The sequence below is a fragment of the Balaenoptera physalus genome (assembly GCF_965194825.1).
Source record: "Balaenoptera physalus genome assembly, chromosome: 10".
Classification (NCBI taxonomy): domain Eukaryota; kingdom Metazoa; phylum Chordata; class Mammalia; order Artiodactyla; family Balaenopteridae; genus Balaenoptera; species Balaenoptera physalus.
Genome location: NC_138889.1, coordinates 56515404 through 56529977, shown reverse-complemented (window position 1 = coordinate 56529977; position 14574 = coordinate 56515404). Strand labels below are relative to the sequence as shown.

The following is a 14574-nucleotide window of genomic DNA, read 5'->3' as shown; positions in this document are numbered from 1 at the left end:
CCATCCTGGCTGATGTGAGTAACTGCTGCTTCTTTTCCAATTACAACTTTAACCTCACTTCATTCTTCCTGCCTTCCACATACGATTCTTTATGACACCCGGGCACAGAATCACCCCTGCTTCCTGACAGTATCCAGAGCAAAGCTCCCCACTTCCTTGAACTCACCTGCCCCACCCCAAATAACCTAATATAATGCCACATCCTGTACATCATTTCAAACACCCTTTCCTGGGACACGCAATGAATCCCCAGGATGTGTGTCCTCCCTCTTTGCAAAGAGTCAATAAATCCATCTTGGTTCAACTACAGGTGAGTTCCTGGTCATCTCTGGCTGGAAGGCCTAAAAGGGATTTGGATGCTGTCCTGCCCTAGCAGAGACGGAGTCTGGGACGTTTTCACACCTGACCACAGGTGAAGCTTTCTCCCCTAGCCTACTTTCTGTATCACATAGGCACACTGGACCCACAGCCTCCAAGCTGCCTTTTGCCATTGGAAGCCCTGACAGCTGCGTTCCAGGATCAGTAGGCCTGAGAGGCCATCGTGGTGAACGTTCTTCTTCCTGTGGTCCTGTCCCAGCTCTCCCTGCATGGGTACTCAGAGCTGCAGGTCTTAGGAATCATTTTATTCAGTTGCCTCAGCAGGGCCAGGTTTCTTCTGCTGGTCCTCTGCCTGACGGCCATCCAGGGTCACTGATGGCACTCACGTGGCACTCTGTGGGATACTGCCTAGCTATGTGTTTGTCTTCTCTACACCGTGAGCCCCTGGGGCCAGAGTCCATGCCTGCTTCACCTCAGCATTCATGCAGCACTAACGCACTGCCTGCCACGTGCTACTGAAAGGATGCACACGTGTCCATGGCACCTGTTCAGTCACTGAGCCTCACAACTTCCCTCCCCCCGACCTCAAACCATCAATACCACTGGAGACCAAGTAGCACTGTCCCGCTGTGAGATCATTTAACATGCTTTTCTTTTTCCTAAGATCCATCATTTTATTTTCTCTTCTCTTTCATTACCAGCACCAGTAGTGAGCTTTCTGTATCAAGCAATTTCTTTTAATTTCTTTCTTTCTCAATAAAGTTTACAATCACTGTTACTGCCTGAAAGACGAAGCGTAGAGAAAGGTCTACACAGCTGACCTGAGAGGTATACGCTGGGTGAGCGGCTAGGATTACTCACTAGTAAACAGGAGGGGAGGAGCAGAGGCTTGTGCAGAGAAGAGTCAACACAGCAGCCTAAGATCCTTAGAAAGGTGTGCTTGCAAGGTTGGCTCTTGGTTGGCATCTGGAAACTTGGCTGGTAAACAGTTCCTTACCTGATATAGAACCTTCTCTAAATGAGAAGGGTGGCTTACTGTGCCTAGACTGTGTGGACAAATAATGAGGGCTTATGCTAAATACCTGCTTCCCCTTGAGAGTCTGGCATTTTGGCCTGTGCTAGGCAGAGGGTGCCTATGTGACCAGCCCCTGATAAAATCTTTGGCCAAGGGGTCTCTCTTGAGCTTCCCTGCTGGACAGCACTTTTGTCATCACAGCTCGTTACTGGAGGAATCAAGCACGTCTTGAGTGACTCTGCTAAGAGACAGCGCTGGGCAGCTTGCACCTGGTTTCCCCTGGATTTCGCCCTGTGCATCTTTCCCCTTTGCTGGTTTGCTATTTATCCTTTTGCTATAATAAATATTAGCCGTGAGTCCCACTATGTGCTGAGCCCTGTGAGCCCTTCCAGTGATTCACAGAGCCTTCAACACCCCTCGACACAGGCTTCAAGTTCGAAGGTCCACTGTCAGGGTTCAAAGACAGGATGGGGGCTCAGGTGCCCTGGACCAAGGTGGCAATGTGATAATTCATGAAATGTCAGGTATTCATGGTGTCATGAGCTCTGACATACTTCCTAAGTGTGAAGAATAACAACAGCCAAATGCCAGAGTAGACACTTGAAGAGCTTGTTAGATCTAGTTGGGGAAAAAAAATGACACAGTATTTTCTCCAACTAAAACGCACCTTTTAGCACTAACTCTAGCGCAGAGGTAAGAAATTATTGAAAGTGGTGGATGCAGGTAGAAAGCGGGGTAAATCCTTTGGGCTTAAGCCGCTTCTCTCCTTTTCCAACCACGTGCGGCCGCAGGGCGGGAGATGCCCAAGGAGCCTCGCTTGTCACATGCTAACTTCTGACTTAGCCATTTGGTTCCTGTTTGCAGAGCCCCCTCTGCCTTTTCACAGCCCACTTCACACCCACGATGGCTCCTCTCTCCTCCCTCTGCCATCCATACAGCAGCTGGAACGGTCAACAAGTGTTCACAATTGTTTGTAATTTGTTTACACCACACTTTGAATTTGGTTTGTTCCATACGATTATTTCCTTCTTGGGGGCACATTCAGGAGAGCAATTTGTTTTGTAGTTAAGGTCCTACAAAGTGGAGAGCAGCATGCTCATTTAGGAGCCAGGCTGCTGAGCTGTAGTGGAAAGAAAAGTCCTCTTTGGTGTCTTGAATATAAAGGGTTTGGCTATTTCTTTGAAGGAAAGTTTCTTCCAGAACAGAGAGCCTGGTCTGAGAGCCTTCTCACAGAGCCGACTGGGAGAAACTGGTCTGAGGAAAATCAGGCCTGCTGGAGTCTTTTCACACTTGACCTTGGCAACTGGGGAGTCAGCTTGGCAACTGGGGAGTCGGCTTTGAGCAGCTGCCATATATTCAGGCACACCCCATTTTATTGCGCTTCCCAGATATTTCATTTTTAAAAAATTGTGGCAGGTTTGTGGCAACCCTGTGTTGTCAGATAATGGTTAGCATTTTTTAGCCATAAAGTATTTTTTATTTAAGGTATGTATATAATTTTATTTTAGACATAATGCTATTGCACACGTAATAGACTACAGTTTAGTGTAAACATAACTTCTATATGCACTGGAAAACCAAAAAAAAAATTGTGTGACTTGCTTTATTGCAATATTCTCTTATTTCGGTAGTCTGGAACCAAACCCGCAGCATCTCTGAGGTCTGCCTGTAGTTGTGAACAGCAGTGCGTGGGTGTGGGGTCAGAGAGACCTGGGGTTGAATCCCATCTCTGCCACTTTCCAGCTGTGTGATCTCAGAGCACCTTCAAATGATGATGAGACCTCTATCTATCTCAGAGGTTGTTGCAAATGTTAAACAAAAAGTGAAAACACTTTGTGATTCACAAAATGCTGCACAATTGATAATAACAACACTCTATGCTTATACAGCACTACCTAGGTGCCAGGCACTATCCTAGGTGCTGTAACTCTCTGAGCTCATTTAATTCATAACCATGCAATGAGGCAGTCAGTAGAATTATCCCCATTTTATAGGTGAGGACACTGAGGCACGGAGAGATTTAGAAACTTGCCTTGTGTAACACAAGGTAACACAGTTAATGAGTAGAAGAGCTGGGGTTCAAACCCAGGCAGTCTGGCTCCAGAGTCTGTGCTTGTAAGTGTAAGTTGTGTTTTTTTTGGAGGGGATTTTGGCACCTTTTAAACCACAAAAGCATTGGTTGTCATTCACTCAAATTTTTGCATTCCTGTATCCACGAGGCAATGTGGTCAGGGGTAAGACCTTTGGATTCTAATTGCCCTGTGTTACGTATCAGCTTTGTGATCTCCTGGCTGGCAAGTGACTTAAGCTTTTGGGGCCTTAGTCAGCCTGGGGAACCCAGACCAGGTGGCCTAAATGGCAGAAATGTATTTTCTCACTGTTCTGGAGGGTGCCAGCAGGGTCAGGTTCTCGTGAGGACTCTCTTCCTGGCTTGCAGACCGCTGCCTTCTTGCTGTGTGCTCGTATGGATTTTCCTCAGTGTGTGTGCCTGGAGACAGCAATCTCTCTCTTCCTCTTCCTAAGGCACACTAATTCCATCAGGAGGGGCCCCCCATCCTCATAACCTTACCTAATAAGCTTAAATATCTCCCAAAGGCCCCATTTCCAAATAGCATCACATTAGGGGTGAGAGCTTCAACATAAGAATTTAGGGAGGGACACAATTCCATCCATTCATCATCCGTAAAATGGGTGGGAAAAACCCTCTGTCTAATGGGCTGATGTCCTCAACTGAATCAGGGAAAGTACCTGCCACCTTTGACCACTCCCTGCTTAAACCTTTTTTGGGGGGTTTCTTATGACCTTCACGGGAAAGGCTGAAGCCAGCAATTCAGAAGCATCGTCTACCATGCTGGAAACCAGCTTTCCTCTCTGGCCTCAACTCTTAATTCCCATAGGCTCAGCCATGACAAACTTCTTGCTAATTCCCGAACAGTCCATACAGCCAGGAGTCAGACCTGAGGCTCGTTTAATGAACTGAGGCTCCTTTTCTTCACCACTGCTGCTCCCCGTCATCAGAGGAAGTTGGGCCCGCAGCTTTGGGAAGAGCCTGGGGGAGGGTCTGGGCTCCTCTGAGACCTCTTCCCTAAAGAGGTCTTTTGTGGGGTTTGCACTGAGCCTGGTTCCGGGGATCCTGTGGGTAATGACTGTCACTCTCTGCCCACTATGCTTCATGTATCAAACCCATATGAACCCCCAGGAGCCCTTCCTCACACTTTGCTTCACATGTTTCCCTCCAGTCCAAAGTTAAAGGAAAGAAAGTCATTTCTATATTGTGGTCAGTCTGCCTGGGTTGATTAGTGTGAAATTAAACTTGTGGCAAGGATCCATGGGCTGAGGGAAGCCAAATTCATCTCGACACGCTGGCTGCATGTGGCGCTCGTGCGTGTTTGCCCTGGGTTCCTCTCCAGTTGCCTTTGTGCTGATGGAGAGATTCAGCTGGTTATGTGAACCCAGATTAAGGTCCCTGTATCCTCCTGTCAGCTCATCCTGTTTGGGGTGCCTTTTCTGCTGCCCGTAGCTACTCAAGGGCTTATCAGTTACTCCAACAGCCATTGACATAGGAGGAAGCTGGGGGAGGGAAGGGGAGAGATGGCCAGGTCCTACAACTCAGGGATTCCAGCTCTGTCATTATATAAGCCGTGTGACCTTGGGCAAGTCCATCTGATCCTGAAGCCCAGCTTCTTTTAACTGAATCATGAGGCCCTGCCCAGAAATGCACTCATTCTCCATAAGGAGGCCCTAGAAATACTACGCCAATAGTTTTTAGACAAGACTATGACAGCATGAATCATGGAATCTTCAAGCTGAGGGGTCCTTGAAGGAAAGGAATTAACATTCATCAGGTCCTGCTATGTGCCAAGTACCATCTTTTAAACTTATTATTTTTTTTAACTGAATTGCATAGTAAGAAATACATTGTAACTGGCGACCCGGTACAGGTGCTGTGTGTAAAGTAGAGCTAAAATAAAAATTCACAAAATAACACTGACTTCACTATGTTCGATGTAGTCTATTCTATTCTGCTCCTCTCCCATCCATTTATTACCATTATTTTAAATGATGGTGTGCTGAAACACAGCACTGATTTCAGGATCAGTTACGGTCCACAGCTGGGAAAAGGAAGCCCTGTATCTTTCATGTGCACTCTTGCCTTTTGTGCTCCTTACAACTTTAGGAGGTAGGCATGTCTTCATTCCCATGTTGCAGATGAAGAAACTGAGGCTCAGTGAGATTCAGTCATTCGCACAACATCACCCAGTTCCTGAGTGGCTGAGCTGGGATTCTGAGTGTGACTCCAAGCCCATGCTGTTCCCAGTTATCTTGCTGCCTGAGAGTCCAATGATCCCATTTGGCTCATGGGGAAACTGACGTCCAGAGAGGAGAAGTAACTTGCTCAAGGTCACACTGGGTCTGGTGATAGAGCCTAACACTGAAACCAGATTCATCCCTGGATTCCACACGCCCCAGCACTGGAACTAGGCTCCTGTGGGCAGGAAGCTCCTTCCTCACCATCGGTTACTCTCTTTCTTCCCTGAAGTCATCCTGGATTATATGAAGTTGAAACCAGCCAAGAGCCACTCTCCCTGGACAAAGCTGAGCTTACAATAGGAAATAATGCCTTGCAAACGTCTTTTGGTAGGAAGTTTGTCATTGTGCACGTCACTGCTTCCACTGGAACTGAAAGTCATGTTGGCTCAAATTAAAAGCAAAACTCTAGATCACTGTACCTCTCAGCACACACAGCGGGTCCTAACTTAGTTTCACAAATGCAATCTATCTTAATTTAGCATAGCTTTCCGGGTCTGTTTTTCCCTCCTCCCAGTTCAGAAGGAGGGTGTGCTTGTATTAGCACGTACTGCCCACCAGGGAGTGCTGCAGTGCGCACAGTGGGGAGTGGATTTGGGATGTATTTAAAGTCTTCTTACAAGGAACTCACAAGAACAGCAATATTAGTGGCTGTCAGATACCAGCTCCCAGATCACAGCAATTCCAGCAGAGGTGGTGCTCTGGAGAAGAGGCCCCAGGTCAGACTTCACCAAGGCAGTTTGAGGCAGCTGAGAAGAAGGAAGGGCTGGAATTATGGACACAGAGAAGCCAAGATGATAACAAAAGAGATGGGACCAAGAGTCTCCTGGGGGCAGCATGACAAGGCTGGGAGCAGGAGTTGGGCAACAAGGTCAGAGATCCAGATGATCGGCAGCTGGATGGAGGGAGTATGGTGTGAGGAACGGACAAGGGGCGTGGTTCATGACCAAGGCCATGAGCTCTGAGAGAGAAAGTGGGGAGTGGTATGGGACAGGCCAATGCTAAAGGACTCTGCAGCTGGGCTGAAGGAGCTGTGAGGCCAGGAGAAGGATCAGGTGTGAGCCCCCTCCCCTTAGAATACCTGGAACCCCATTTTGGTCACAGAACCTAAGAATACTGTGGTCTTCCTCACTGCTTATGAGGCCCTGGGGTGGAGCAGGGAAGGGCAGCTGGTTCCCCTCACCAGGTACAGATCCCAACCTCACCATCTCCACGCACTGGTCCTGGCCTGAGCGCCCACCCCCTTTCCTGAATTACTGCAGTAGCCTCCTACTCAGACACAGCCCGCTGGAGTTCAGCACTGCTGCTTCCAGAATGACCCTGTCCAAGTATTAGTCAGACCCTGTCAGTCCCCAGCCCAGAGCCTCCTGTGATTCTCCCTGCAATGGCCTGCACATGGGCCCTACCCCACGTCCCCCCTCTAATCTCCTCCCCACTGTAGCCACACTGGCCTCCCTGATGTTTTGGAACAATCCAGACACCCTCCTACCCCAAGGCCCTTGAATCCGCCCTTCCCTCTGCTGGGATGGCTCTTCCTCCGGACTTGCTTACCACCAGCTCCCTCACCTACCTCACAGGCCATCTTCTCAGTGAAGTCTCCTCTGGCTGCACCCCCGGTCCCATCCTGGCATCCCCTATCCCCTCTCCTGTAACACTTATCATCTTGAAACATCCTATATAATGTAGTTTTTAAACTTGTTGATCAGTCTCCCCACTGATGAGTGGGCAGTTTTGTCTGTCTGGATCAGGCTGGAACCCCAATACCTAAAACAGTAGGTGCTCAACAAACAGCTGTTAAATGACAGAGGATCTGCCTAACTCTCCAACTTTCCCTCCCTGCACACTCTGCCCCCATATTCCAGCCTCATGGGACACACCTGACATTTGTCCTCCTCCATGCCTTCACCCACAGAGAATGCCCTTTCTTCCCCCTCCTTACCTGGTAGAATCCCTCCCGTCTCTCAAAGCCCAGGGACCAGCACTTCTTCCATAAAACCTTCTCAGAAACCTACTGGTTGGACTTTTTCTCTTAAACCTCTACAATGTCTACTTTAAACGTCTTTTCTCCAGCATGTCACAATTAGAGAGTGACCCGGTATAATCTCTAGGGTCCTGAGTAGCTCTAACAGGTTACGGATTCAATTTCTTTTCCGGCAGTTTCTAACAGTGACAAAGAAGTTTACGTTCTGGATACAGCAAGAATCATCTCTCAGGTTGTGTATATTTTATTAGCCTTGAGCTAATGAAAACATGTTTCTAGAAAACAGAACAAACTGCAGAGTGCAGTGGTCAAGAAAGATAACAGGCAGTGGAGTGAGGTAGATCTGGATTCAAACCCTGGCTCTGCCATTTACTAGCTGTGCCACTGTTAGCAAGTCACCTAACCTCTCTAAATCGTAGTTTTCTTGACTAAGAAAACTAGGAAATGGGGAAAGGTTAAGAATCAATGGGTCTGTTATCTCTAAGGTTCCTTCTAGCTCCCAGATTCTCAGATGCTCTGACCGTACTAGACCCTCCTCAATCCTTTTTGGAACTTGGGGGTTTACAGTCCTCATTATGTGGATAACTCTGTCCAGTAAGAGACTCAAATTCCCTGAAAACATCGGGTACTTCTGCAGTATGGGAGGAGTGTGAGCCTGCTTACGGGGCAGAAGGGTAGTCAAATATAGGGGTATAATCCCTACCCCAGCTGAACGAACCCAGCTTCCTGTCCTAGAGAAGGGAGCCTTGTGTCCAATGGCTGAGTAGCTACAGTACTCTGGCCGCTTAGGGAATTATTAATGAGAGCTTTTCTTACAGATTTTTAAAACTAAATCTCGTGAGCATGGGGCCAGGGAGGGTAGAGGATACATGGAGTTAAGTTGGTAATGAGCTTCTTTCTCACTGTGCTTGAAGATGCTCACCTAATCTACAGACTCTCAATAAACAATTTGGCTGCCTAATTAGGTTAACCAGTAATTTCCCTTTTGATACCCAGGCTGCTTGATAATTTGGGTGTAACTGTGATTCTGTTTCATTGTTTCTTTTCTAAGTGAATTTCTCAATTTGCCTCTGGGATTAGAGCTCAGGGTAAATTCTCACTATTCCCCAGACCCACCACACCTCTTTATGCCTCCAAACCTTGGCTCCAGCAACCTGCCTCTACTGGGAATGCCTCTCTCAGATCCCTCACGCTCAGTGCAATCCTACTCGGCTGGCCTTCAAACTCTGGTGCACAATGTGAGTGGAACGAAGGAATGAGCCTTTGTACCCTCAAGGCAAAACGAATGGCTCCTTCTACTGTCATCCCACACCCACAGCTCTTTAAACAATGTTAATAGCTAAAACCCTTTTAACCATTTTTAAGCCACGATTCAACGCATTAAGTACATTCACATTGTTGTGCAATCATCACCGCTATCCATCTCCAGAACTTTTCCATCATCCCAAACTGATACTCGGTACCCATTAAACACAAACTCCCCATTTCCCTTCTCCCAGCCCTGGGTAACCACTGGCACACTGTTTTAGAAATGAGGAAACTGTGGCATAGAGAGGTGAGGTGACTTGCTCAAGGTTTCAGAACTGGGACATGGTCCAGGATTTGAGACCAAGGCTCCTCACTAGATTTGGAACCACCTCTTTCCACCCTGCCACACTGCCTGCTAAACCTCCACCACAGATAGGGCTGCAAGGTTGTCATAGCTCCACCTCCCCTGCTATTCATCTAGATTCTTGATTCTAGAATGATGCCTGGTCCACTGAAGGAGCTCAGCATAGCTACAGAACAAATCACAGAATGAATCTACAAAACAGACACTGTGTCCACCTGACCCTGTGGTTGGAAATGGAGTTCACATTGCAACCTCTGCTTTCTAAAGAACATTTATAGGATGCCAAGTGTGTGCCTGGCATGATGCCAGCTCCTCCTTGCTGTGGCTCCACTCAGCAGGAGAGGCCTGAGGGCCGGCTCCGCCTGACGCCCCAGAGGGGGAAGATTTGTGTTTACATTACCCAGTCAATTCTGTATTTATTTTGGATATTAAGCAGTGACATAAAAGCTGCTGACATTAACCTTCGAGGGCAGAAATTGGCTTTAATGGACCCCATAAAAAGTTATTATTGATGGCAGCTGCATGCAGCTTCACCATGACCTCAGCAAAAGCCTCCACCACTATCAATACTGTTGACAATTACTGTTGACTAATGCAAGGCCGGGCGTGGAGGCAGAGTCGGTGTTCCTGTGGCTGCAAGTTGCTAGGGGTCACGCTTTGGTGTCCTCAACTGCTGATTCCAAAAGAGTGGGCAGAGGGCTCAAACTATAGCATCAGAGAGACCTGAGCTCAGATCCAAGCTTTGCCGACCTGCTGAATGACTGGCTGTACAATCTCTGGCAAGTCAGTTGACATTTTGGGAGCCTCAGTTTTCCCATCTGGGAAATGGGAGTGCCACGGTGCTGTCATGAGGGTTGAAGGCAATGGCCCTTGTGCAGCAGCTTGACACGATAGGTCCTCAGCATGGCCTCCCCCTGCTCCTGAAAGTGGCCGTAATGCGATGTGTTGGCTGATTATGTCCAGTGGAGTTAAGCCCTGCTCTGATGGTAAGATCAGAGTTCTCATCACAGATAAAAGACAGAACTGGGCTCAGGGGGATGAATGCGAGAGAAAGAGACGAGGGCAGGGGAGAAAGATGTGAGAGCGGAAGGGGCAGGAAGAAGAGGGGGGAAGCCGGGAAAGAACAGAGACTTCTGCATAGAGCCTGGCTGCAGCTCAGCTAGGTACATGGCCGCCGCACGCTCTTCACCTCTGAGCTCCAGTCCTCAGCTGTAAGTTCTGGTTGACAACAAAGCTGTCAACCTCCTCGGTGGATAAAGGGGAGCCATTCCTATGGCTCCTTCACTGCCAGGATGAGTTCCTGTCGTTATTTAGACTCCAGTATAGCAAAGCCACTAATATAATTTTCCAGCCTGAAGCAAGTGGACAGGTGCAGGATGTCTGAGTTTGGAAGTCCAGGCCTGAAAGGGATGAGGCGGCCAGGGAGGAGCTCTTTGTTAGATCCACCTGCCCACCTCCTTTGCCTGCCCATCTTCCGTGAGCACAGTGAGACTTAGAGTGAGTGCTATGGCCCAATGCCGAAATGCATGATCAGAAGGAGAGGGTGGTATGGCCAGGGAAGCAGGCAACCATCTCCCTGTCCCTGTTATCAGAGCCTGAAGCTCTTCAGGCTCGCCGTCGTTATCACCCAACAGACGCTTAATTCAGCTGGAATTCAGCTCTCAGGGAATATACAATAAAGTGGGTGGTGTGTGCCTCACTCTGTCATGACTTTATGGAAAAATGATCATTTGTCACCATGGCAAGAAGCCTTCAAACGAACAAACAACCCAAGTACTTTGCTGCAGAGGAAATTCACTATGATTAGGGCCACAAGGGTAAAGGTTTTAGAATCATACAGACCTGAGTTCAAATCTCGTCTTGCTAGCTATGTGACCTACACAGGTTTCTTAACCTCTCTGGGCTACAGATTCCTTATCCTGTACAGTGAGGGTAATAAAACCTATCTCAAGGTGTTGTAGAGGGAGTAAATGAGATCATACAGCTTAGCACTTAGCACTGGGCATGGGGGTCTAATAATCAGTAGCAGGTATTAACTAGTATTGTTGTTATTACTATCATGTTCCTCTTGTGCACCTTCACCTTAATGTAAGGACTTCGAATCACAGAATCCTGGATCTAGAAGGGCCTACAGGTGATTCAGCTCACTTATTCCCCAAAAGTGTTCACTGGAACACTGGTCCCGTCACATGCTCTGAGAATAAAGGGTTTTTTATTCTCAGATCAATTTGGGGGATACTGCATATAACCCTCCTTGCTAATATCTCCGTTAGCATGCATATTAACGTATTAAAGGCTCTGAGAAGTCCTGCAGTAAGGAAACTGCTTTAAGTTCCTTTAACTCAGTGTTCCCTACATTATGTGACCACAGAGCACTTCCCTCCACCCCTCTTCAATCTAAGAACTATTAACATTCTCAGAATACAAGGAATGCTGATTTCATTAAAACTACTTATTTTACAGATGAGGAAACTAAGTTCTAGAGAAAGGATCTAACTTATCCAATGCTACACCCCAGGTCAGTGATGGCACTGAGGCTTCCTGCCTCCCAGTTAGACACCATTTTCTCTGCACAGGCCTCGCACATCAAATTCAGTGTGTAGTGCAGAAGAGAGAAGGGGGCCGCTGGCTGGGCTTGGGCCTAGGTGGGAAGGTGGATGAGGGAGTGTGGATGGCTCCCCACTGCACAGAGGGGAACCCCTTCAGCTGCTGAGGTCATTGACCCCCTCCCAGGGCTGGTGGAGTGTCAGGGGAGGGTGACACTGCCAAGCTGGTATTTGGGACCTGCTGCTCCTCCACCCCTCAAACAGGTGCGTCCCTAGGAAGAACTCCGAGTTCTCTAGCAGCAGTGGTGGAACAAATAGTTGCAATTCTGCTGCACCTGACTTTTTTAGGAGATGGATTTCTCCACCTGACCCTGACCTTATCTAGTCTCCTGCCTGATCCCAAATCTGGGATTGTGTCGTGCATAACCCACTGGAGCATCCTTTTCAGAGGCTAACCCACCTAAGCCTTCACCTCTGACCTGGTGTCTCCACACACGCCCCCCGCCACCCCCAAACCACTTCTCCAATTCCCCCCACATCCTGGGGAGGAATCAAAGGATGCTGCATTTAGAGCTGGAAACCAGTAGGGGGCACTGGTACCTGGCTTGGTTCTTCCAGTTCTCGTTCAGATTGCCATCCCCACGTCCCCCTTCCCACCTCTGGTGTGGCAGGGCCAGCAGACCCCCTCACTGGACCTCGGAGAAACAAAGCCCTCCCCCGGGCAGAAGGGCTGTCCTGGTCTCTGCCACCCTCCCTAAGTCTTTGCTGCCAGACTCCAGCAGGACCCTCCTTCCTCCATGTGGACCTCATCCACAAGCTGCCCAGAGACTGTGGGCACAAGGTGCCACAGAAAGGGAAATTCCCTCAGTGGGTGGCCCACTGCAGGGCTGCATCTATCTCAGGGCCCCTCAGAGATCTGCCAACAAGGTCCGAGAGTGGAGAGGAATAGCCTGAAACGCGGCTCCCTTTCCTTCCCCACAAAAAAGGAGATGTGTGAATAACTTGTCCTCTTTTTCTCCCACAGCATCTCTCCGGCCTTGGAAGAGAGCTACAGAGATGAGAGTGGAATAGAGTCCAGAAACAGCACTTCCTCAAATCTGCAGATGAGATCATGGGAAAGCTGGGGTAAAAACACGAGTTTTAAGTTACTCCAGCGTGACAGTTTTCGTGTGAAAACTATCCTCTGATCAGCGTAAGACCCTGGGGTGGGGCAGCACGCGTGGCGGGTGCCCAGGGTGGTTGGGCACCTGGAGGCTGGAGGCTGCATGAGCAGAGTTCTGCAGGACCAGGCACGGCGACCGCCGGAGAGGATAAGCTGCAGGGGATGGGCTTCCACTCTCCTCGGGCCCATCTGCTCCCACCCGCACAGGCACCTTGTAAGCAGTAACCCTGCCCCTTCGGCACCCCTCTCATCTGGAATGAAAGTGCGGCAACCCGTCTCCGGCCTGGCACCCATGGGCGGGGGTTTCACGCGACCCTGCGAGAGGCTCTGCCTTTTGACGACGGAGAGCAAAGCCATTTTCCACCGACTTCACCGGAGCCCCAAGGGATGGAGCAGAAGATCAATACTGTGGTTAAAACCCCGGCCCCATAACCCAGGCGCCCGGCACAGGCCAAGCGGGCCACTCACCGGTCTCTGCGTTCTCGTGCTCCGTGTCGGTGAGCGTGAGGTTGGAGTTGGCCCGGCTGGACAGGCAGGAGCTGCGCCCCGACCGCGTGCTGCGGGCCCACAGCTGCACGGGGTGCTCGGGGGACAGCACAGCGTCGGCCTCCAGGTCGGCCTCGGAGCTGGCCCCCATGGAGTAGCCACAGTGGGGGAGGCCGATGTCTGTCCGGTACAGGGTCCCGTGCGGGGGCGTCACCTCCCCCAGGCCCAGCTCACGCAGGGTGAAGTTGGTGCCTAGGAGGGAAGGCAGGGGAGCGGGATCAGGGCGTGAGGGGGGCATCTCCCCACCAGAAGCCCGGCCCCTACCCTAGGACTCACTCTTGTCCTTTGAGCTCACTGTGATGTTCGATGCCCGGGCCTCTCCTCTGCACCTTCTCCACGAGCCCGAACCCTCCACCCCTTTATGGAGGGCCCAATACAAATGGCCCCTCGTCTGAGAAGCCTCCCCTCATCCTACACCCTGTGTAGGAGCCACTGCTTCTTCCTCCGAGCTGCCTCTGAGAGTCCTTGGCCCTGGTCATCCCGCAGAGCAGAACTGCGTAAGAGCCTGGGTCCTCTGCTCGAGATGGCTCCACGGGGGCAGGGACTGTGTCCCGTTCATTCCTAAATCCCTGGGCCTAGAAAGCAACCCGGTACCCAGCAGGGGCTCAGTACATGTCTGCCAAACTGGACGGAGAGCTTCAGCTCTCCTCTTCCGGCCCAGGGAGGGCCTGCCAGCAAGGAGGGCTCCTAAGCAGGGCAGAAGCCTGGTCCATGAAATGCCAATGGTTCCCTGGGACCAGACGTTCCTTTCCAGCCAGGTCAGGAAAGCCTGGAGCAGGAAAGTGAAGAAGATGGTGCCTGGCTGGGAAAAGTGGGCCTTGCACAAGGAGGTCGGCTCTGCCTTGTGTTTCCTCACGCCAGGTGGGCTGTGACAGGAGCCAGCAGCCTCTGGGGTAACCCAGGGAGCCAAGCACACAGCCGAGGCTGGGCCGCCGACAGGTCTCTCGAGGCCCCGGGAAAGCCTGGCTGTGCCCACGACAGAGGCCGGGAAGACGTGGGTGAGGGGAGTTCACTCAGGGATCCGTGTCTGAGAGACAAAGGGGATACTGACTTCCATGGGAAACACAGCCTCCACATTACTCAGTG

The 14574-nt window shown here is 50.1% G+C and overlaps 1 protein-coding gene across 2 annotated transcripts in view; it reads right to left on the bottom strand.

Annotated features, from left to right (window-relative positions):
- The window catches only part of TENM4 (teneurin transmembrane protein 4), a 740746-nt gene that overhangs the window by 374542 nt on the left and 351630 nt on the right, over positions 1-14574 (bottom strand). For both annotated transcript variants that reach the window (XM_082410302.1, XM_082410301.1), the window contains one exon: positions 13411-13680. In XM_082410302.1, coding sequence (XP_082266428.1) covers positions 13411-13680 — 270 coding nt within the window. The remainder of the gene's footprint in view (positions 1-13410; positions 13681-14574) is intronic.